Here is a 25,040-nt window from a genome sequence, read left to right as displayed (position 1 = left end):
AACTAACTTCCTCTTCCTCGTTGTTGGAGCGCACAAACGCGTGGCGCATGCCAGCCGGGTCTTACTGGTGCTCTTGCCATGATGATTGCGGCGGGCTACTTGAACGTGGCCAACCTGTCGCGGCATTATCCCCCTCCTCAGACGCATCGTCCCGATGCTTGAGAGAGTGAAAGGATACATGCGCCCTCTCACTCGTTTTCCGACGATCTGTCATGATAGGGCTTCATGCGGACTACGTGTACCACTTCCGTGGTATTGCGGCGTCTTGAGCTCACGTGTCCACCGGATCTGACTTCATAAGATGACGTCGCTGATACGGTTGAGTACTTCATAAGGGCTGAAGTATCGACAAAAAAGCTTTTCAGAGAGTCCGCGGCGGCGCACTGGGATCCATATCCACACTTTGTCACCGGGATGATAGAGTGCGTCACTGCGTCGCTTGTTGTACCGACTAGAGTCGATGCGCTGTTGACGGCGTATTCGGTATCTTGCCATTTGTCGTGCTTCTTCGGCTCTTTGCAAGAAGTCATCTAAGTCAAGTGGATAGCTGTTTTTGTCCTGTAGTGGTAACATGGCATCCAGTGGGGTGGTCACTCTTCGGTTGAATACTAGTTCGAAAGGGGCAACGTGGGTTGTTTCTTGAACGGCCGTATTATATGCGAATGTTACGTAGGGTAATATTTCATCCCACTGTTTATGTTCAACATCGACATACATTGATAGCATGTCGGTCAGAGTTCTGTTGAGGCGTTCGGTTAAGCCATTTGACTGAGGGTGATACGCCGTTGTTCTTCTGTGATCGGTATTTGTCTTGCGCATCAGACATTGCATAAGGTCTGCAGTAAATGCGGTGCCCCGATCCGTAATAACGACGATGGGCGCACCATGTCTGAGCACTATGTTGTTCACAAAGAACTTGGCGACTTCGGCAGCTGTCGCACTGTACAGAGAGTCAGTCTCAGCACAACGGGTCAGATAGTCTGTAGCTACGACAATTCATTTCTTGCCTGCACATGATGTCGGGAAAGGTCCTAGGAAGTCCACGCCGACTTGTTGGAATGGGGCATCCGGAGGGTCTATTGGATGGAGAAGGCCGGCTGGTTTTACGGCTGGAGTTTTGCGCCGTTGACATTGACGACAAGTTTTCACGTAGCGCTGCACTGATGCGAGCAACTTAGGCCAATAGTACTTCAGGCGAATCCTGGCGAATGTTCGGCTCACACCCATGTGGCCAGATGTTGGCTCGTCATGGCATGCATGCAGAATTTCCTGTCGCATGGCTGTGGGCACGACTAGAAAAAACGTTTCGCCATTAGGTTCAAAGTTCCACCTGTAAAGGACACTTCCTCGAAGGCAGAACGTCGAGAGCCCTCTGGAGAATATGCGAGGAACTTGAACGTCGAGACCCTGCAAGTGTTGTATAAGCGCCAGCAAATCTGGGTCATCTCGTTGTTGTTGAGCGATTTCGGATGCGTCGACAACGCCTAGAAACGGGAAGTCTTATTCTTCAGGTACACTTGGATCGACGGGAGAGCGTGGCAGGCAGTCGGCATCACAATGTTTCCTTCCAGATTTGTATACGACCGTAATGTCATACTCCTGCAGCCTAAGGCTCCATCTGGCTAGTCAACCTGACGGATCCTTGAGATTTGCTAGCCAGCATAGAGCATGGTGGTCACTGACAGCTCTGAACGGTCTACCATAAAGGTAGGGTCGAAACTAATTTATTGCCCAGATGACTGCGAGGCATTCTTTTTCAGTAGCAGAGTAGTTTGCCTCAGCTTTTGAGAGTTTGCGGCTGGCATAGGCTAACACTTTCTCTTGACCATTTTGCCACTGCACCAGGATGGTGCCGAGGCCGACATTGCTGGCATCGGTATGGACTTCAGTGTCGGCTGTCTCATCAAAATGGGCAAGTATTGGTGAAACCTGTAGCCGTTTTCTTAATTCATCAAAAGCTTTCTGTTGTTCGCTTTCCCATGTGAAGGGCACGTCGTCTTTCGTTAGATTTGTAGAGGTTCCGCAATCTTTGAGAAGTTTTCCACAAATCGCCTATAGTAGGCACATAAACCTGAAAATCGACGCACTGACTTTTTGTCTTTGGGTGTAGGGAACATCTGAACAGCGGCTGTCTTTTCGGGATCAGGACGAACACTGTCAGAACTAATGACATGTCCAAGAAATCTCAGCTCTTCGAAGCAGAAGTGGCATTTTTCGGGTTTGATTGTCAATTTTGCTGACCGGATGGCTTGTAATACAGTGCGCGGTCGCTCTAGATGTTTGTAGAACGTTGCAGAGAATACCACCACGTCATCCAAATACACTAGGCATGACTGCCATTTGAATCCCGCGAGGACAGTGTCCATCATTCGCTGGAACGTCGCTGGTGCGAAACAGAGGCCGAATGGAAGCGCTTTGAATTCGTAGAGGCCATCTGGTGTTACAAATGCCGTTTTTTCACGGTCCCGCTCGTCTACCTCTATTTGCCAATATCCGCTTTCCAGATCGAAGGAGGAGAAAAACTTTGCGGATCGCAGCCGATCTAGTGTATCGTCAATACTTGGCAAGGGGTAGACATCTCGTTTAGTTACACTGTTGAGTTTTCGGTAGTCGACACAGAATCTAAGCGTATTGTATTTCTTCTTAACGAGCACTACGGGGGACGCCCATGGACTATTCGAAGGCTAGATGACATCATCCGAAAGCATTTCCTCCACTTGCTGCTTAATGATTTCCCGTTCTTTCTGGGACACTCGATATGAATGCTGGCATATAGGCCTCGTGTCGTCTTGCGTTATAATTCTGTGTTTCGTAATTGACGTGCGCTGGACCTTCGAGGCAATCGAAAAGCAATCAGAGAATTCTTTTACTAAGGCGTAAATCTGTTTCTTTTGACTGTCCGGAAGGCTCTGGTTGACGGTCACGGATGTGTCGATGTTGCAGGCCACTGGTCGAGTGGTTGACGTGGTTAAGCTGCATAGTTCGGTCGCCATACAGAAGTCGTGTAAATAGGCAATAGCCGTGCCTTGAGCGACGTGTTGAAGTTCGTTGGAGAAATTCGTGAGTAGGCCATCTGCACGGCCATTCGTCAAGTGAACAAGACCCCGAGCTACGCAGACACCTTTTTTCAAAAACAGCCCTACATTTGTATCCGCTATGCCTTCGCGGTTGTAAAATGCGTCATTCTCTACGAGCACCATTATACTGCAGCGTGGCGGCACAGTTACGTCATCATGAACAATGCGTAGAGCAGTTAGGCGTCGCTCCTCAGATTCCTCTACAGGTATAGCTCGTTCAGTCGAAAACGACACGCTGGACCTACGCAGGTTAATTACGGCGCCATTAGCTCGCGAAAAATCCATTCCTATAATGAGGTCTCTTGAACATTCTGGTAGCACAATGAAATCGGCAACGTAAATAAAGCCCCGTATTTCAAGTCTTGCGGTGCATCTGTCAAGGGGCGTAATAATGTGACCACATGCCGTGCGTATCTGCAATCCACTGCACTGTGTCACAAATTTGTTTACCTTCTTCCCCATCTTGTGACTTATCACTGAATAATCAGCACCGGTGTCGACTAAGGCATTCAGCTCCCATCCTTCCATTCTCAACCGCAAATCTGAAGTAACGCTTTCGTGGCTGCACCCATTTACCGGAAATACACCGTCGTCTCCCTCAAGCCATATTGGAGGATCTTCGTAATTGATGTTATCAGCGGCCTCACCTCCACAGGTCGCTTGCTTCAGTTTTCCGGGAGTGGACTTGGAGAGCGATGACCAGGCTGCCTTGAAGGTGCACGTGGGCTGGATGACCGGTAGCGCATAGGCGATGGTGACCGCGACCGACGTTAGCGTAGAGGTGGCGAGTTCTGGCGCGTGGACAAGTACTCCTCCATCTCCGCTGGTCGTTCGCCGTTTCGGGGGCACGGTGCATACGACGGGAAGCCTCTTAATTGGGAGTGCACAACACCACTTCGGAATTAATTGAAGCGCAAAAGTCAGCACAAATAATTCGGTTATCGAGTTTCAAAACAGGAAGAAAACTGCTCGATGCGGCAGGCCTCCGTCCTATCTTCAATCAGGGAGAAACTACGCAGCTTGATTATCAAAGAAGAAATTCCTTTATTGTTGACCCTCTTCCACGAAACATCCATCCCCAACACAATAAAGGTCGTAGGTTGGCGAGGGCTAGGGCTTTCATAAAGAACCTCTCCGGAACAGAGACACTTGTGGACGCGGCGCGCCACGCCGGCGGCAGAAAGTTTTCCGTGGCAGTAGTCAAGGACAGGGGAGAACTTGTTTCGGCAGCTTCAGTGAAGACCTCCTTGGTCGATGTAGCAGAACAGGCTGCTGTAGCGCTGGCATTACTGGACACGAAACGCACCACGGTGTACACCGATTCCCGAGCGGCCGTTAGGGCGTTCGCATCGGGATTGATAGCCACAGAGGCAGCCAGAATTCTCCACAGCAAACCCCCCTCAGACGTTATTCATCACATAGTCTGGTTTCCCGCTCACATGGGACCAGACGTACTGCCGGGTCACCTGAACCCAAACGAGATAGCCCACGACTGTGCGCGAGGATTCACAAGCCGCGACAGGGTGGTCTCTCGGGTGAGTTCGGGAGAGCTCGTCCACAGTGATCCTCTCGTTACTTTTCACGAGATAACATCTCATTACAGAGGAGAGCGACAGACTTTTCCCTTTCCCCATCATAAGCTCCACAGATCACAAGCAAGCACGCTCCGCATGCTCCAGACGGGGTCTTACCCCTCTAGGGGCTTTCTGAGCATGCTTCACACGGATATTGATCCACTTTGCCCAGATTGTGGTGAATTTCGCTCTTTGAGTCACATGCTCTGGCAGTGCCCTGCGTTACAGGATTTTAAAACAGAAGAAGACAGGACGGCGGCAATCACAGACCCCAGACAAGACGTCCAGATTCAGGCTGTCCAGAGGGCCCGTGAACGAGCGGAGAGGCATGGCCTCTCTGTTCCGACATGGGACTAGCCAACGGCTGGGTGGGGACCTACATAGTTGGCCCGCTGCCTTGCCTCTCAGGACCAAATAAAGTTGTTTGTCCTGTCCTGTCTTAATCCGGCCTGTCGGTAAGGGCAGAATCTGTACAAATGAACCGCTTCGCCACAATGGAAACAAACAGACCTGCGCTCGTGATCACGCCAGCCGTCACTTTTTCTGGGCCTAGGCTTCACATAGCGATGCGTGCTACGTGCTCCTGGGGGTAGATAGGTAGCCCTTGGTTCCCGTGGACGAGGTGAGCTGCGTGCTGTAGATGGAAGAGGAGTCACCGCCATCGCCACTGCTGCATTGTTGTGTACTGTGGGTTGTCGGAGAACATCAGAGTACGTTCGGATAGGTCGAACCGGCTGCAGCTCACGCTCTGGTTCTCGTATGACCTGCCTCAGTTCATCACGAACAACGTCTGTAACAGATAGTGCAGTTGGAGTCTGGGGCATTTGCAGTCTGCTCAGTTCTTCTCTAATAACTGATCTAATGAGCTCTCGCAGGGCTTCAACGTCGTTTCGCACGCCTCCAGAGGATACCTGTGCAGATGCGCAGTTAAGATTTCGGTTGTACTGCTGAGCGCGTTGTTCTAGTGTTTTTTTCGATGGCCGTCGCTTCCGAATAAAACTCAGCAACAGTGCTTGGAGGGTTGCGGACGAGAACAGCAAACAGCTCTTGCTTCACTCCGTGCATTAGATGGCGCACCTTCTAATCCTCAGCCATGTTGTAATCCGCACGCTTGAACAGACGGACCATGTCCTCAATGTACATGGCAGCACTCTCGTTTGTGAGCTGGTTCCTGGATTGAAGAGCAGCTTCCGCTTTTTCTTTTCGGTCCATGTTCGCGAACGTAGCCACCGCTTGTCGTCGAAATACCTCCCAGGTAGACAACGAGGTTTCATGGTTCTCAAACCATGTCTTTGCGAAGTCTTCCAGGGCGAAGTATACGCGAAGGAGCTTCTCTCTTTCGTCCCATTCATTCAAGCTCGCCACTCTCTCGAACAGGTCCAGCCAATCTTCAACATCCTCGTACGAGTCGCCGTGGAATACTGGCGGCTGGTGCATTTGGCTAATGAACACTTGTGCCGGTGTTACCTGGGTAGTCATAGTGGTGGCATCCATAGTTTGAATTCCCCTTGGTGTGAAGTGAAGATGACCGAACTCAGGTGAGTCACCTTGAAGACGGCGACTTGCCCTCTGGTGTACAGAAGTCACTTGCACGGGGTTGATACGCTGGTCGTCGGGGCTACGCTGTCTTGAGCTCGCGGGGCTTCGATTCGTAACCCAGCAACTTCACCAGAAATGTAGCGATGCTGAGACAGACAGGCTAAAAAAAACAAGCAACTTTATTAGGGCGAACTTGTGCCCACAAGTCTAATGACTTTTGTCGTCGAGTCCGAGTAGCCGAGAGGCACAGATTCAACTAACTTCCTCTTCCTCGTTGTTGGAGCGCACGAACGCGTGGCGCATGCCAGCCGGGTCTTACTGGTGCTCTTGCCATGATGATTGCGGCCGGCTGCTTGAACGTGGCCAACCTGTCGCGGCAATACTGTCGGTTCAAATGTGCCACTTCTCATGCAGGAGCTACCAGAGCACAATACCCATTGCTCATCAGCCTCATATGCAGCGAAAGCGCTTTTGTACTTCTTGAAGAATATGGGCCTGAATGGAGGTATTTTGATATATTATATTGATTCTGCAACGTATGTGTTTGTGACAGCATACAGCAATAAAAACTCTCTATTCCCTCTTTTCTTTAGTCTTCTATCTCCAACCTTTCTCCCTTGTCCAATTCTAGTTAGAGTAAGTAACCTTATATGTTTACGCAAGGGCTACAGGCCTTCTACTTTGTGTGTGTCTGTGTGTTTCTTTTGCTGTCTCAGTCCTTTAACATTTTCTTCTAATTACGTCTGTCCCGTTTTTTTGAAGTAAATAACCGGTAGTTTACCGAGGACTGCAACTGACTTGTACACCAATGTGGTAAAAAAAAATATTCCTTAATTCTAGCAAAAAAAAACCCTGCGCCACGTCTGTCTAACAATGCATTCAGCTGCTAAGCCGCAAGTCACGGGGTCAAATCCCGGCCACGGCGGCGGAATTTTTGATGGAAATGAAAATTATTGACACCCGTGTGCTCAAATCAAGCCGCATGTTAACGATTGGGCTCGCCCCTACGCCATCTCCTGACGCCGACAAGAGCTCTCGCCGAGTGGTGTCCCGTCCTCGGACTCCTGCGACCATGTCCATCTTTCCTATATCCTCTTTACTTCCGTCGTTTTCTGTCGTTCGCTGTCCCTGCGCCTCGCTCTCTCCTTCCTCTCTCTATCTATTTACCTTTTAATTTAATCCTTTTAATCCCTCCTTTACCCCCACCCCTCGGGAGCTACTGTTGAGGTGTCGCACTTCGATGCAGACTGTTATGGGGCTCAATTTGCTCTACTTTTCGGTTTAGGAATCACATAAAGAACCCAAGGTGGCCAAAATTTCTGCAACCTTCTACTACGGCGTCTCTCATACTCATATCGTGGTTTTGAAATGTTATAACACAGCGATTGCTTTTATCTAGCAGAAAGAAAGTGTGCTTGAGGTCCTTCTGCCGCTTTCATGGTGTCTCGGCACGGCTGATGCATGCGCAATCGGCATGTAGTCGGTCAGCTTATGGGAATCGGCTTGAGAGATGCCCGTATCCCTTGGTTGAAAAAGCAAGTAAATGAACACAGTACAGCACTGTCGAAGTTTGGGCTTCTTAGTGCATTGTGAAGATTGAAAATGGCGCTAAGAAACGGGGACACAAGAAGAGGACACACGACACAAAAAAGAGTGTCATACGTGTGTCCTCTTCAATGTGTCGCGTGTTTTGTTCTTGTGTCCCCGTTTCTTAGTTATATTTTCAGTCAAACTAAATTCAAGAAAACAAATTTCAGCTAGTTGGTCTGCTATGTTCAGTGAAACCATATGACCTATAAGACAGAGACCAAAGAAAGAAAACTGAATGCGCGCAACTCGAAACTGAATCTTTGGTCGCAAAACATGTTATGCAGCAATAAAAAGAGCAGAAACACAAAACGCCCTATCAGAAGTGCTGGCCTGTGTTATTTAGATACGCGATTTCCTTTGCGCTGTGAGCAATCGAGAGGGTGCTGACACAATTGAGTCAGGTCTCGCTCGGCGAAAATCCTTGTCTCGGTCTGGATGGCAACTACGCCATAGTCATCTGTGTGGTCTTCAATGGCACATTCCTTGTCCAATCCCTTCCGGAGGAGGAACTCATGCGTTGAACGAATGAGTGCATCTTCCGGCGTACAACTTCACAGGTCTTTAACGTCTACCAAACAAAAAATATTATTGTTTCGTTACGTGTAGTAAGTTGCTGTGCTACTTTGAGCTTTTTACCGAAAACGGGTCGCCAATACGGGGTAGTGTAAATTTATCTCACAGAAAACGGGCAAGATCATTCTGCCTCGTTCTTCCCTGAGACATCATCAGTCTATGCGTTCAATATTAGATGTTAATTTTTACAGAACACATAAATATAAAAGAATACTTGATATCTGCAAAAGGCTTCGCACATATGAAAAGTCGTTAAAGATTAGGGCATATATATGCATTTTTGTCTTTAGTATTATATGTACTAAACAGGAAATCTTGTGGTTTCGTACTTTCGTAAACAGCAATATAAGCAGTCTTTGAAAAAAAAGTGTTATAGGGATAGTGCACCGGTGAGGAAGTAGCCACATTCACAGCTCGGTTTTGTTATCTGACTAGGAGACTAAGGCATGGTATGTACCATTCGCTTCACGACTCATGACAGTAGCTGAAGTGGCAAGAAAATCGGCTAAATTATGATGTCAGCAGTTAAATTGAAGTATTGACGTGCGCTTATGAGATCGTAAAAGCTGACTGACACATTTGTGCAAACAATCATAATTTGGTCTCTCCTATTAAGGTTATTGTGAACTAGGATGTCTTGGTAGTGAATAGTATAAACACACTGACTGAATTGATTGCTCATGATGCAATAATAGAAGCGCAATGCAGAACTTTCTTTCGTGGCGGCGAAATTATGTATTTATTTGATCGGTAGTTATCAAAATATGTTGCCACAAAACCACGTTGAAATAATAATTCCTTGGACACACCATGTTGTAAGGTTTGAAGTGAAACTATCTGTGAATGAAATTACGATATCACCCACATACATCAATGCTTTAAAAAATATAGGACTCACGAGAAAAAATAACGTATGAAGCAAATAAAAAGGGGCCCAATCCGGGTCTTTAGAGTACACTGCATGCACTTAACTGTCTTCGATCCAGGTAGTCAATAATACTATAGCACTTACATCTTTTGCTAGTGCCGAGTAAAAAATGATATCAAACGCATTTCGTTTGATGATAAGTATTCTCAATGCTATAATTGGTTCATTGAGCGCGGAGTTGATCATTTGAAATAAAGTTAGCACGGCTGTTGATGCGTATTCTTTTTGGACCTAACCATGCTAATATTTTGGCAAATTACGTTAACTCCGCTAATTAAGTTATTCAGCTGTTGGTTGATTGCCTTTTCAAAAATAATGTTTACGGCACTTAAAACTTAGCTGGTATGTAAGTCCTGGAAATAGCGCGGTTTCTGTTTTGTATTCTGGTATGCATCTGGATCAGTATTGACACCGAAGAAATAGGTAGATAAGTGGCAAAGTGGAGCACTCAAAGTATCAGAACAGTTTTTGACTAGACTTGCTTGTATGCCAACAAACTTTTTGGATTTGCTCACCTGTAGATTCTCGTAGCACACACCACATATTTCGGTGTTATGACCTGATGAAGTGTGCTCCTTTTCATTTTTTTTAGACCTGGGTGGTCAGTCGCGCAGCACTAAAGCACCTCACACTTGGTTTGGAATGCAGACTGCAGGTTAACTAACTTTTCTTCTAGCTATTGCAACATCACGGATGGCTTTCCCATACACAGATCGGACCTATTAATGAAACATGACATCAACAAATTCTCGGAATTCGAAATACGATTACAAATTTGAAATATGAGCGCCACCCAGTTATCCTCAAAGAATATTAGCATAGGAAACTCGAAATGATTAGAAGCGTGGACCCAATGTTTAAGGGAACAGCGTTAACAAATTGAATACAGCGTGAAGAAGCTGAACAGACGGTATGGCACATGTCTGGGTCGCTCACAATCGTGTCCGAAGGAGGTCGAAACCTGATTTTCACCGCATTCGAATTACGTAGTGGTTCGACCGAAGCAGAAATGTACGATTCGCTATGGTGAGTCAGATGCCTGGTGCTGTTGAAGTTCAGCATCCACTGCCCAACTTTAATTCAGAGAGTGAAGTAGCATCCAAAACTGAGCATAGACATCTAAAATGCTTCGATGCTAAACATGCTCAGTGCTGTAGTATCTGCTTCTTTGTTTGCTATGACAAACACTGAAAAAAAAAAATGAGTGGTTAACGTGAGCCTCACTGTACATGCTGAATGCTGTAGTATCTGCTTGTTTGACTGTAATGTCAAATTTGACGAAGTTATGTTCAGCTCTAGTCTCACGGGTATGCCCTGTATTTGGTCTCACTCTTTCATATTTTAACCCTTACGAACCCCAACAAATATTCCAGAGCAGGATAAAAAAGGTTAGGGAAACTGCCTTATCCTTCCACTATCAAATTCAACGGCGTCTATGCCATCCTTTATTTGCTGTTTATATGGGTGGACGTTTTATTTAGGGCAGACTTGCAAGCGATAGGTTTACCTCCAGCGCATTTCCGCAAGCCTTGCGGGGACATTTGCTATAGTGGAGCCTACTAGTCTTTAGATCTCAACACATTATTCTGTGTCTGAAGTGGTAGATTTTACAGATATTGACAATATTTTTGAACCTTTTACGGGGCCCGTATTCAGGGTTGTACTCTTTTTTCTTTCTGCCTACTTATGTCATGTGCATTACTTATTTAAACGTGTTCCTGCTTCCCTTAAGTTTCATGCACTGTGGTTTTTTGGTTCAATAAATAATATCTGGTCAACTTTTTGATATATCAACTGAACTGATACAATGCAATTTTACTACAGTTAATGTCAGTGGACTAAGAAAATAGTTCCCTTGACCGAAAATTCCCTAACCTGAATATTCACTAAAATACCAAACAGCGTCGGACACAGCAGAAACCATCTGAAATCTGCAAAAACGAATGCAATTTATTTTGAAAATGAGTTCTTCAATTTTCATTTCAATTGGTACCTTTATTGCGCAAGGAAAAACTACATACGCAAGAAGAAAGCTTTCCAGAGAGAGTGTGTTTCTGTGCACTGCCTCTTGGACAGCTCGTTGCTGTCACGTGGAAGTCTCGCAACTTTCTTATATATTCTAGCACTAGCATAGAGATAAAACACTTGAACCTGCGTCGGCCATTTCGTGTTCTTACGGTTTTGGACGAACACTGTTAACTATTTCCTGATCTTGTAAGGTATGCGCTGGTGCGGAAGCGCAGGTGGCGACTCCTGCAAAGGTTCGTTGCTCCGGTGGCATGACATGCACTGGCGATGTGGCGGTTGGCAGTTGTAGCGGCTTTCCTGCCTCTTTCCCCATTTCCCATTGTCTGTCCATTTTGGGCTGGATATATTTTCTTGGTTTTCAACCACCACACGCAGATGGGTGATTTGAGCCCGGTAGGCAACGGCTACGTCAGTGCTGCATGGCGTAAAACTTTATAAGTTGTTCTTAAACCACAAGCGAAGTTAATTCAACAGATATATTTACTCTCCAGCAATTCGTTTAACGACAAAATTTTAGTGTAGACTGTACAGGAAAACTATCAGGAATTTTTAAAAAGATCAATATTCACAAAGGTTTTTTTTTAAACTGAAGTTTGTATAAAATAACCTTCACTGTCTTCATAATTTCCGGCTTCTGATGGGCATATTCTAATGCTGTCGAAAAAACTCATAAGGACATGGTACGAGCCCACTCATTGGCCTTTTTCGTATTGATTCTTTTCCATCACGCAGGTTTTAGAATTATAGTGCCAATGAAGCTTTCCCCAGATATTGCGGATGAAAAGGTTTAGGAGTGACTGCGTCACTGACTGGCTGGTGTGCCAGTGCTATCATCAATAGCATCAACAGTACTTGTTGCGGCTAAGCCCTGTTGGCTGCCGCCTATTATGTCTCCCGTTGAAAACTTTCCAGTCGTCACTGAATCCACAATTTCGCCTTGTATTGACATTTCTGTAGGCCCAGCAGCTTGCATTGGGTAGGTGTTCATTGAATAGACGTTCCTCGCCTGAAAAGGAAAATTTTTAGTGACGTTGATCAGTTTATCGTGCATTGCAGCCTCTGCCTGTTCTGTCACATTATCTGTTGGGACGAACGATTTAAGCTCCTTCTTGATAAGGTTATTGACAGCCGATTCGTTGAGGCCAGTGTACAGCCTTAAAGCAACCTCTGTAGCGGGCGAGAAAGCCTCCCTTGCAGCGCCTTCCATGTCTGTCATGTTCGTCCACTTCATCACAATTATGTCTCTCCAAGCTACCTCGGCCTCGTCATAGGGGGTCATTGTAAGAAGCTTTAACAGGAAGAGCTCTTTGGTGCATATGTCCCCTATTTGGGTATTGCTGATCTCTTCTACTCTGTAGAGTATCGCATCCACATCCTCAGCGAGTGCTTCTGTATTGTTCATATTTGTGAGACTTATAGGCGGTATGTTTTTCGCCGGTTCGACGCAGCTGCCGTCAGAGTTGTTCACATAAATAAGACTCGAAAACATTTTGCTGCTCAAGTCGCTGTCGTAGACGCTTTGCAAAATTTTCAGCGACACACCACTGTTTTTGAGAAAGTCTTTTTGTGACTCTATGAATTGCGGTGTGACGCCTACATCCGGGTTTTTCGACAAGAGGGCGTCTATATCTTTGGTGTACGACGCGTTCAAACTTAGCATGGTAAGCTTCATCATTATCAGCTCGCTGAGCTGCACGATGTACCATTCACCAATAAGTTTGAGCGAACCACTCATGGACAGCAGGCTTTGGACTTTTCGGCTGAACGAAGGAACCAACGTGATTGTAAAGCGCTGCCATTCCAGTTTCATCCAGCTATCGTAATCACTCGTGCCGTTTAATATGAGGAGGTCATACACTATCATACTGTTCATCACCGCCTGAAACTGGGTGCCATTCGCAAATCCTGGCAGCTTGTTGATGACGGCTTTCATTTCACCTTCCATGATGTGTGTTTTGTTGCTAAACATGTTGAATCCCAGCGTTAGAAGCTTCCACCCGTACTCTGACTTCAGCGTCCCGAATCTCACTGCCTGCGCGAAAAGGCTAAGCCGCCTAGACGTAGTATTGAATAGTATCATGTTTTCATATATCGCCACTATTTCATGTGGTCTTATCCAGGGTGGTACTACAGTGTCGATCTGACTCCTCGTGTACCGTTTTTTATACCTCACATTGTTCCGGTTGGCGTACGTAATACTCTGATTTCTTAGCCACATGTCAGGAACCCCTTGGCCGTCAGGATGATGCGGCCGCGCGTAAAACTTATAATAACCCAGTTTCCTTCCTCTGGCATCCTTCCAATCGCTTTCAGTTCCATACACGCTGCTTCCAATGCTTTGTCGTTTCGAGTTATAGTTGCCTTTTTTCGTAGCTGTGTGCTTGAATGTATTAACTTTAAGCAGGTCTGAATAGGGACTGTCTTTCTTTGTATCCGAGTTTTTATCAAACGCTGGGGTTCTTTCTGATTTTTTTGGCACGAGTACCTGTGGTGAATTTATCTTGGGTCCCCAGTCTGGCTCTATATTCTGCCTATCTCGCATAAGTGGTTCTGCGGTGGTCTCCCTGGTCACCAACATTGAGAGGCCCTTCTCGAATGCATCCCACTTGGTGTCAGTAGTCCAGTTTGTTAGTTCTAGCAGCTCGTGCAGGAACAGTATGTCCTTCACAGCTTGCGTGGTTACGTTCTTTTCAGGCGACGTTTGAAGCATTTGCTTGAGCTTGTCAGCAGCTGTGGCGTCGCTGCCCAAACCCGTGGCATATGCCACCCGTTCCCAGCGAATGCTGCGCCAGAGGGAAAGGTTCCTGAACGTGAGAATGTCGATCGTGTACTTCGAAGATGGCGGTAGTGGTTTGTTTTCGGGTCTGCTGGGCCAGAATATCTCCTTGAGGTCATCCTGCGCATGTTGGTAAAACGTTTGTACACATTATTTTACTTAGTGAACTGACGCTTATTCGCGCTACGGTAGGCAAAAAAAAACAACAAATGACTGGTGTCTACCTGCGCAAACCCAATCAAGAAATCGGTATTTAAAATTCATAATACACGCGCTTGGTGATTTTCGAAGTTACTAAAAAGAATAAAACAATAATATACGTTGATAAGATATCAGTTTAATAAATATTATCTCCAACATGCATGGTATGCTCGATTCACTACGTCCAATAAATATTGGTTAAGCCTATGGTGTAATGAGTCGATGGCATTCGATTCACGTCACCGTGAAGTTGGGAATCCAAAGCAAGTTGCTATCAAATCTTTCATCACGGCGTTTCTTGCAGTGAAGCTGTTTATGTTCAACGTGAGGGCGAACGTAATGAAGAAAAACGTACTGCAACGACAAAACTGCTAGCGCTTGTGTTGTACTTATTTCAATCTTCCGCTTCACTGTGAGGAACCGCGCGTCGGTTTGTTGGGCGCTGAATACCGTACCTCAAGTCCGTGAGAGAAAAAGTACTGAGAGGGAGATGAAGAAATAAAAGGAAAGAAAAAGAAAGGGAAAAGGGCCAAATATTGGCGGCATATCGCACGCACTGCGGGAGGGGGTGGGGGTTGGTTTCATGCGAAGCTGTCAGGTAGTGGTTGCTTGCGTTACATTTTGTTTTTGGTTTTGAGCACATCATTACGAGGTTGATGGACGTGTTTGTTTAAATTCGGTTGCTGTGTGCCTCTCATGGGCTTAACAAACGTGCCCATTGCAGCGGCGTTTGTAGCGTAACTTCTGGCCCGAGGCAACGCAACCACCCACTCTGAAGTACAGAAGTGGTTCTAGCGAAACTAAAAGCACCTGTCATTCGTGGCATATGTCAGGATTTTTCTTCGGGTTTCATCAACATCTACCGGTCAAAAGTTACAGATGTGTTATGTTTTCGAAGTTTTCATATAACTAGATAGCCGTCAATGCGACAACATTTGACGACGCGATGACTGCATGGGGCATTTTTCCAAATCAGTTTTGAGATCACTGGAACTGCACGAAAAGCACTTCCCCTAAGAATGGCGCGCTCACTTTCTCATCTGTCGCGTGGAAAAAATACTGTCGTGTAATGATCACGGGGTTAATGATCTGGGGTCCAGCTTCGTTCAGTAAACAGAGCCTGGTATACGTTGCTGACACGCATAATTTGGTATACCAATTCCCGTTATAAATATTGTTTATTTATTTATTTCTTATTAAACTGGCACTGATCATTGCTTGGGATCGGCCATGAAGCAGGTGACGGTACCGAACCAGCCTGACACTGATTAGGAATCATACTTCTCATGCAATGTAAGTAAGGTTGGACGAAAAGAAATTTACGCTCTAAGGCGGATATTTTTGGTTATGGCATGTATTTTTTTTTCTTTTTTAGAACATGTCCTCAAATGTGCTGCCTCCCGCGGTGTATGTTACCAAAGTACGTTAACAATCAAAGGCCGCACATCTTAGAACAGCGAGCAAATTATGTTAGCTGTTCATGATATTGGTATTACATGTATTATGAAGCATTCATGGTGATGTGTTCTACCAACAATTTTTTTTTCTCATCTGTGTAAGCTTCTCAGCAGCTACCAATGCGGGCTGGTAGCTGACGATTAATTTTTCACTTCATTTTTATTTCTCCGGCAGTATACTACCTGTTCTTCGTGATTTTGGAGCGAGAGCAATCTGGACTGACAAACTACACCCAGAAGCGGTGACTGACAACAGGTTTAATATATTGACACACGGGATTAATAACAATCCGGGTCTCGCTGCCCACAGCAAAATCATGTTTAACTACCAACTTGCCCAGCTGATCATCCGGGTTCAGTTTATTTCTACCCGTTTCATTTCCCTCGTAGAAACTTGGTGTAGAAAATTCACCTTCAGACATGTGCATTTCGTTTTCGCCCTGTGACACTACTTTTAGTCTTCATAAGCACAATTTAACTTAATTATTTATACTCCAATTATCAGTGCAGGCTCATCTACGTACCTTCCAGGACCGGGAACTTTTGTGATGCATCTTGTATTTCCTCCTCAACCATAGTTTTCTCGCCCTTTTATCTTTCTCTTTGAGACTCCTCGCCAGCGCAGTCACCTTTCCCGCAAATAGGTCGGTGCGCACGCACATTTGCATGCCTCTGGCGGTAAAGCAGATGGCGACATCTCGCACGCCCCTGGGTCTTTCGCGGACACCACTTCCGAACCCTTGCGAATGAGCAGGCGTCGCTTGAAACATGCGCGCGTCCATGAGCACGGGAAGGAGGAGGACTTGCTGCTGCGCTATGCTCCCTTTTGTCCCTTCGTTAATCTCACTCTTCAGATGTGGTACTGATGATGGCACATTTCCCTTGGTCGCATTTCCTGTTAGTGCAGTGAGAACTGGCAAGAACTTTCCGTTTGATCGCACCGGGATGACGTAGGTGCCATTTCGCACGGGTAGATGGAACATAGATGTTTCTACGGGGAAAAACAAATCACGTTGTTGTAAGGCTCAGACCAGGTTAAGAGAGTGTGCACTTGACAAATCGAGCAGCCAAAAGTCTGAGCTAAATTCACTGACAGAGGAAAATGCAGGAGAAGTAGGTGTGTTGACTTGAGTGTGGCGTTCTTGCAGGCTAGTTGGTTCATGCTATGATTAAGTCTGAAACTGCGCTACAGAAAGAGGAAGAAAATGAAGACACGCGGAAAGATCTGTGACCATGGTGTCTTGTTTGTTCCCTCCTTCGCCACTCGTTGTCTAGTTTGAGCCTTAGATACTTCATAAAATGCGAAATGTGACTTTTGATGTCAAGAATAGTCAAGTCAACTACCATAGGCGTGAGCATGATGAAGGGAGATAGAGGGGCCGCTACATCCTTTAGTCACCTACTTAAGAGAGGGTACCAAGTCTGTCCTATAGAATGATTTATCACAGAGAGGGGGGTGAAGAACCTTTACACTCCCCTCCTGAAGAGGGGGGGGGGGCACTTCATTGGATGTGACACTGCCTCTGCGCCTGAAGAGGAATTTTGCACACGCCTAAGGAAGAGAACATCCTGATGTGAAGACGTCACAAATACATCTGATGCTGATTTTCTAATGGCATGACGTCGTGCCATAATGACTTCCTCAAATGACACCGTCCCTTAGTGAAGCGCGTTCAAATATATGGCAGTGTGAAACGAGCAGAGGTGATGGAAGATTATCACGCGTCCGATCCTAGAGGCCGTGCTACACCATATTAGGGGCACAAGGGCATCAAAAAGGGGGTGGAGGGCCGGTATCCATAGAGCGACTGTTGAAAAAAAAACTGCATTTAATTTTCATTTCATGCGAGATTGCAAAAAAGAAACTCTGAGATAGATTTTTTTTGTCTGGCCCGTTTCAGCCTCACTAGAGGCTTGTTAACCAGAAAGTGAAATGAAAGCCCAGTTTGGAGGAGGAGGAATAAATGAGGAAGGACAGGGAGGAAAGCCCAGTTTGGATTGTTACACTATGTCTGGCTGCAAGAAGCACTGTGATAGAAAGAAAAGGGAGAAACTCACGCGAGTCACTAAGAGCACAGTATTTAGTACAACTTGTGGTAGGACCAAGGTTTGTCTCTTTCGTATCGGTATAGTCGCGCCCAACGTGAGTGCTTATTCAAAGTATTGCAAACACTACAAAGCGACTCCGGCATACCAAAAATGTTGTTGCAGACACCATTTTAGCTATTGGGACCCACTAAAGGATCTTACCGTTTGTTAGGCCAATCATTAAGGCTTAGGGCGCATTATCCGCGGCCACCGCATTGCTACTAATATTACGCGCCACTGTACATGCACCACCGCACCTGTTGAGTAAGACTAATTTGCTTTTGTTGCAGCAGGCTAAGGGGCTAATCACCAAGGTTGATTAGACACAACTTAGAGCTCACCGTTGACCTTGTTTCGAGTAGCTTTCACATCTCTCAAAGCCACCAAAAGTAAGAGGAATAATACCATGGTGATACTAGTAGCGTCTCTCAATTCAGGTTCTAATTCCAATACCCGCATATGACCTGAAAGCAATCGGAACAACCGTTTGTATCCACAGAAGAAGTTTGGCACCCGTCTACTTTTTAGAAAGTCACATATGCTTCATGTTCACAGTCTATCCGATGTGCTAAGCAATTTTATTTTCAACACACTCTTCCAGACTTCATACGGACGGCTCCTGATAAATTCTGGTCGCAATTATCTCGTAAGAAAGAAGGTACTCTTCAAATAATTCACAATGATACAATCGTTGTAGATGAAACAAGCATAGCGACACATTTCAATGAGTACTTTCAAAGCGTTTTCCAAAAAGATTGCGACAGCGCACGGGCTTCTGCTACCTCTCCTTATCTCGACGCAGACATCGTGTCCTTATCTGGAGTTGTATCTATGCTTCTGAATTTAAAGACTAAAGCTTCGCCTGGTCCCGATAACATTCACAACGCATTTCTGCGTCGATACGCTGAGATGGTTGCTAAATTCCTTGTGATCATTTTCCGCGCCTCCCTGTCTTCTTCTTCTGTTCCGATAGATTGGAAAATAGCGCGAATTGTACCAATACTCAAATCAGGAGATAAATTATTGATTACAAATTATCGCCCTATATCTATTACCTGTTCTTGTTGTAAGCTTCTCGAGCACGTCATAGCTAACTACATCACTAATTTTCTTAATGAGAACAATATATTAACCCCATTTCAACATGGGTTCAGAAAAGGTTTGTCCACTGTTACTCAACTGGTCACAGTCATACATACTTTCGCATCTATTCTTGATAAATCCGGGCAAATTGATGTTATTTTCTTAGACTTTAGGAAGGCTTTTGATCTAGTTCCCCACAATAAATTGATTTTCAAACTTAAAAATATTGGCCTTCCAGAGTTTATTGTAAATTGGGTATCCGCGTACTTGTCAAATCGAACACAATTTGTTGATATAAATGGTCACTGCTCATCTAAACTTCAGGTTACATCAGGAGTTCCTCAGGGAAGTGTTTTAGGGCCCCTACTTTTTTTAATCTATATAAATGATATTGTTGAAGTTGTCCCTGAATATGTCGGAATAAGGCTATTTGCCGATGATTGCGTGCTGTACAAGGAAATTGTTACCATGAATGATCAACAGCTTTTAAATACCTGCCTTGATAACGTTTACCAGTGGTGTAAGCAATGGGATATGAAGCTAAACTCAGACAAAACAGTGTACATGAACATCACTAGAAAGAAAAACTTCTTTTCTTTTCCATATGCGCTACAAACTCACGTACTCAGGGAGGTCAGTGTGTATAAGTACCTTGGCGTAACGATAACCAAAAATCTAAGTTGGAATATGCATGTATCGAACATTTGCGCATCCGCCTTCCGTAAGCTATGCTTTCTCAAGTACAAACTTCGTTTTGCCCCGTCATCAGTGAAGCTGTTAGCCTATAATACCATCATTAGACCTTCTCTCGAGTATGCGTGCGTCATTTGGGACCCATACACTAGGAAAAACATCCATGCCATAGAAATGATTCAACGTAAATGCATCAGGTTTATATTTTCTAAGTATCGCATGACAGACTCCCCTACAGCTATCATGAAAGAAAATAATATACAAGAACTTCAACTTCGTCGCAAAATTCTGAGATTAAAATTTCTTTTTCAGTTAAAACACAAACATTTCGCACTAGATGCCTCTACGTTTATACAACCACTGACGTCACGAGAAACTAGAAATCGCCATGCTGCGTCAATAACACCATTCCAGACACGTACCAATACATTTAAGTTCTCTTTTTTTCCCAGGACCATTGTAGACTGGAACGCCCTGCCGTTTGAGTCGTTACAGAACATTGAACACTTTGATTTTATCACTTCATAACGTTAAGCCCCAAAATGCTCCTATCGCTGCGCCATATGTTATTGCGAATATGTATTGGTGTGTATAGTTTTGTGTAAATATACTTAATTTGGTCACGAATTGTTACTAATTTATGTGGTGAAAATTGCTGTTGAATATTAATTGTCATGCGTACATTTATTAATTTTGTGTGCCTTGACTGCTGATTGCTTGTGATTTTTTTCTTTTTTTTTTCCACTCCTGCATGGGCTCTGAAGAGAGCCTGCAGTATTCTGTAAATAATAAAAAAATAATGTTCATTATTACGAATTGTTCTAAATTACGCAACTTTCGTTTGGTTATGTTTCACGTAGTGTAACTGCAGCTCCAAACATTGAGAGAGCAGCTGCAAATTATTGCATATTGCCGATTCGGTGTTCCAGTAATATTATATACATATAAATAAAACTATAGCAAACTTGCCTAAATTCTCAAAAACAATATTTTTAAACAAGACATGTACGTGCTAACAACACAGACTTCACTCATTGCTGAGAGCTGCGTTAGATTAGGTGTACCTACTGTGCGATCAAGTGCAAGGGAGAGAGAGGCAAAGGAAAGGCAGGAAGCTTAACCAGGTTGTATCTGGTTTGCTATCCTACATGGTACAAGAGGGAAGAGGAGGAAAAGAATAGAGGAGAGAAAAAGGGGTATGCCCACACATATGTCCGGGTTCAGCACGCTCACTTCAACAAATACAAATGGAACATGCTTGAAACCAGTTAGTCGGCTGTTGCGTAAATATAGACTAGAAGCGCTAAAAATGTGCACAAGGCCTTGTTGACTATTTACGTTTTTTTTACTGAAAATTCTTTCCACTGAAATCACTAAATTAATTTCTATGCTGCCCTCTTATTCCTTATTGATTTTTGGAGGCGATTCATATTCAATCGACTTTTTCACTAGATAAATGCGGCCGTCGTCATAGTAACGCAGTTTTGAATTTGCATTGATGTTGGCTGATGAAAAAACTTGTAGTTACTTTCTCTCTAAATGAAAAACATTTCTACTTACGTCGGTGTGCAGTTGAACAATAAGCTCAAGATTTGGTCCTGGGGTCTGCAGATTCAACGGGTCATCATCATTTGACGCGAATGTTGAGGCGTAAATGCGCCTAGCACTCCGCCAAAAAAAACTTGATTATTCACAACACGCACTCAATAGATCGGTACTTTTTTTTAGGAAAGTTAACCGAAATTGTAGTCAATGTTGCCTTATGCTGAGATGCATACGAATAATCGAAGCCAGCTTTGCATTGAATATGAGAGACACCGCTAACTCCACAATCTTGACCTGCATGCTTTCGTCGTGGCAGTTTAGAAAGTCGTAAACAGAGAACATTATTCCGAAAAGCGTCTTCGGGAAGTTTTTTTTTCTTTTTTGCCGGTGGGCTGAAAGTAAGTGATTCAACAGCTGTTCACTTTATATGTTGAATAAGGTGCCTGACTAACAGCTGTGGCCACATAATGAACAGCAGTCCCGTTCTCTTATTAGCGCATCTCACTTGCAGGCATAGAGCGATCAAATATCACGCATTTCGAAAGTATCACACTGCAAAGAACATATGCTTGATATGTTCATACTTCTACTAACTCTTAAAGGTCTAATAAACAGGATCATCCGTTTCTTTTCACCTCTCAAACAAGCTCGCCAATTCGTACAGTAGACGGCGGTGATCACATTTTCCGAACATTACAGCAAAGCGCACCGCGCAGGCCCTCTGTTTGTAAGAAGAATTTTCGCACCTATTTCCTTCGCCTGACAAATCCCCCCTCATTCGAGCAGCGACGAAAGCATGCCCATGGGCCACTTAACGTACTCTCTAAGCTTGTAGACGGTTTTTTTGTCCTACGAAACAACGCGTTCGCTATGCGATGAAATTTCGGAGTCCAGTTCACATTTTCTTTTCTGTGTGTGTGTGTGGGGGGGGGGGGGAGATTCTGGTTTGTAGAACCCGAGACTACCAGGAAAAGTGGCATTGCCAGAAGGACAGTCTTCGAGTCAAACAGCCGTCTCTACTTGGGGAAGGGTACTCCTTGAACGGAACTTCCTCCCCGCGCCGCTACAGCACGCGTACTCATGTTGGGAAGGCCCCGCTTGGCTGTTGACTACGCGCCGATTACGTATCAATGATGTCGTGTCACGTTGCCAAATTGCAGGGAGTCATGACGATGGGCTACGCCTTTCCTTCCCTGTGGCGGAGAATGGAGGCGAGGACGTACGAAAATTTGAAATCAATCAGGTGAGACGAATGTTCTAGACCCTGAAACTTCCTTATGGTAGCACGTATTCGCAAAATTCTTGAGGCAGCATGTTCACATAGCAAAAGTGCGCATATATGTTTTCCCGAAAATTCTTGGACCTCGGCGTTATTTGCTGACCCTTTAGTTACATCAATATGTGGAGTTGTGGTTGCGAAAAAAAATATTTACTAGAGGTGTTGTAATGCTCAATGCGTAAGCCTATAATATTTCACCTATATTTATATGAGTTGTGGTGGCGAAAAAAATATTTACTAGAGATGTTGTAATGCTCAATGCGTAAGCTTATAATCTTTCACCTATATTTATATATATTTTTTACTTTATTAGGTATACTTGTAACTCTTTTCCCAGGCAATGCCTTTTCTGTTCTCACTGACATACCCAACCTGATGCCCCTGTACAAGAGGATTTTTCTGCCTGCTACTACGCCAGGTGTAGTAACTAGGCACGCTGGGCGAAAATACGTGATCTCTAAAGATGTGATGACCATGCGGAAAAAAGCAGCTCTAGAAAACCTACGTGGGTAGCAAGATTGGCGGGGCACGCTTGCATTCATAAAATGTTGATGAATGTCACCTTGGAATGCGGTAACCTGGTTCGCTATATAATAAACCGATATCTTGTACCTTCTGGCCTCTTCAGCAATGCACTACGTCCTTACCCCGATCATCAGTTACTTCACGCTGTTCCAGTAAGCTGAAAGCGAAACACATTGTTCAAACTGTCCTAGTACTGCAGGTACTCCAAGTAACCGAATGAGCACTCAATATTTTTTCATGTGCGTTACATCGCAGTCAAGTATGCTAGAGGCCACAATGAAATGTCATGGAGACTGCCAGCTTCTACTTGAACCCGCTCTCACCAAGCGTGATGCTTCAAGAACTCAAATAACGTGTAGTTCGTTTGATCATACCACTGTTTTCAGCACATTAGACGTTTAAGCAAGTGTAGTTCTAAATCAAAGATTTGTGTGTGAACATCTTTATGTTTCACTGAGTGTTCTGTTGATCAGCCATGCGACTTCCGATTACGCAGGGCCGGTCTCACGTCCACTTTCCCTTAAACTTCAGGTGTCTTATTTCACTTCAGCTTTCTGAAGACCCCCCTTTTGATTCAAGACGTAAATGTAGACATGGTGAACTTCCTAAAGAGTTATAAAAAATAGATAGAGAGGCACAAGAAAAACTTGTCACATCGTGCCTATCAAATCATTTAAAAATCTCTAAAACGGAAGTGAGCTTTTTGTTTGTAGGTTTCCAGACGGTGCCTTGTCACTGCTGAAACTTCACACTGTTAGAAAGCGTTCATCCGTGAAAGGCAAATCGAAAGCATTGTAACAGGAAATGATCGCAGGTCTCGCATGTCCTACAGTCGGGCAAGATGGGCTTTTTTTCCAGCAGGTGCTGCAGCAGCACACCCCCTTTGTCGGCTCGCAAGGCGCTTAATGCGCTTCGTTAATTTTCGTAGAAAACAGGTTGAAACGAATGCTTTTTACTTTTGTGTAGTTGCATCGACACGTACACGTCTGTGCAATTATTGCTAATTTCTTTCTTTCCTTTCCTCTTCTCGCTCTTGTCTCTCCATTTTCATTTTTTATACCCCCCCCCCCCCGGGTATAGTGTAGCCAACTGGTCACGTAGTTGGTTAGGCCACCTGCCTTCTGGATTTTGATAATTGTAGTGTAGCGCGAGGCCATAACAAATAGACACAAATACAGTTTTCTTGCGCTACAGCATGAATATTGGAAACAATAGCTAGCCCAAGAATCAGGGCTTCCTCAGAACACTTCTAACTATTGTTTTCTTTTTTTTCATTATTTTCAATCGCTTTATGATAGATTATAGCCTCTTACTCGAAGTAAGAAATTGGTAAGTTAATGAGGAGTGCAACTGTCTTGCACTCCATATATGAACATGCAGAAAGATATGCTTGTTTTTAACATGAAGTGAGGACGCGTTAGGCGCCCGTTTTTTTTTTTCATTATTTTCAATCGCTTTATAATAGATTATAGCCTCTTACTCGAAGTAAGAAATTCGTAATTTAATGAGGAGTGCAACTGCCTTGCACTTTATATGATATGCAGATAGATATGCTTGTTTTTAACATGAAGTGAGGACGCGTTAGGCGCCCGTTTTGCCTTCATCATGTAGCCACGACATCGAAGATGGATGCTCAGCTCGCTTGTAGCAGTTTATATAATGCTCGTATGCGTGAGAGGTGTGTTGTTTACTTGGTTAAAGCCGCAATAAAATAAATGCATTTAGACACAGTCATCCTGTAGCATGGCACACAAGTCAAGGCAGCGTTGTGACTTAGGCTGATGATATCTTATAAAGACTTGTGTTCGCTTTTTCTGTACGCTGAATCGGCCAAACTTGGTTCAACGTGGCAGCTTACAGTATACTGCCTAGCTGAAACTCCTTACGTTCTGCTTTTCCCAAAACTGAAGGTGTTCTGTGGTCGTGAAAAAGAATGCATTGTCCCTTGTCATGACCAGGACTTGGTGACACTTCCACGTAGCTCCCTCTCTCATCGGTCAAAGCGGTGACTTGCCGTAACTGAATGAGAAATAGCGAGAAACATCATGTCTGACTAAAAAAAGCTAGTTATCAAAAATGACACC

General features: G+C 44.7%; 1 protein-coding gene across 1 annotated transcript; it reads right to left on the bottom strand.

The window, feature by feature from the left end:
- Window positions 1-11,664: 11,664 nt before the first annotated feature.
- LOC142766032 (uncharacterized) lies at window positions 11,665-16,726 on the bottom strand. The gene is made up of 2 exons (XM_075867844.1): window positions 16,268-16,726; window positions 11,665-14,205 (listed from the first exon to the last, which is right to left on the bottom strand). Exons 1-2 carry the CDS (start codon window positions 16,724-16,726, stop codon window positions 12,112-12,114), a joined length of 2,553 nt encoding a protein of 850 aa, XP_075723959.1. The 3' UTR covers window positions 11,665-12,111.
- Window positions 16,727-25,040: the final 8,314 nt, after the last annotated feature.

The sequence above is a fragment of the Rhipicephalus microplus genome, chromosome 6 (assembly GCF_043290135.1).
Source record: "Rhipicephalus microplus isolate Deutch F79 chromosome 6, USDA_Rmic, whole genome shotgun sequence".
NCBI classification, from domain to species: Eukaryota; Metazoa; Arthropoda; class Arachnida; order Ixodida; family Ixodidae; genus Rhipicephalus; species Rhipicephalus microplus.
The sequence above is the reverse complement of the archived record's forward strand: the minus strand, read 5'-3'. Positions and strand labels throughout refer to the sequence as shown.

Bases quoted from the DNA above. Each gene is read 5' to 3' on its own strand.
- LOC142766032 (XM_075867844.1), bottom strand. From the start codon at position 16,726: ATGTTCCATCTACCCGTGCGAAATGGCACCTACGTCATCCCGGTGCGA. The intron at 14,206-16,267 runs GTACGTAGATGA...CAACATGCGCAG, and splicing joins AAAGTTCCCGGTCCTGGAAG to GATGACCTCAAGGAGATATT.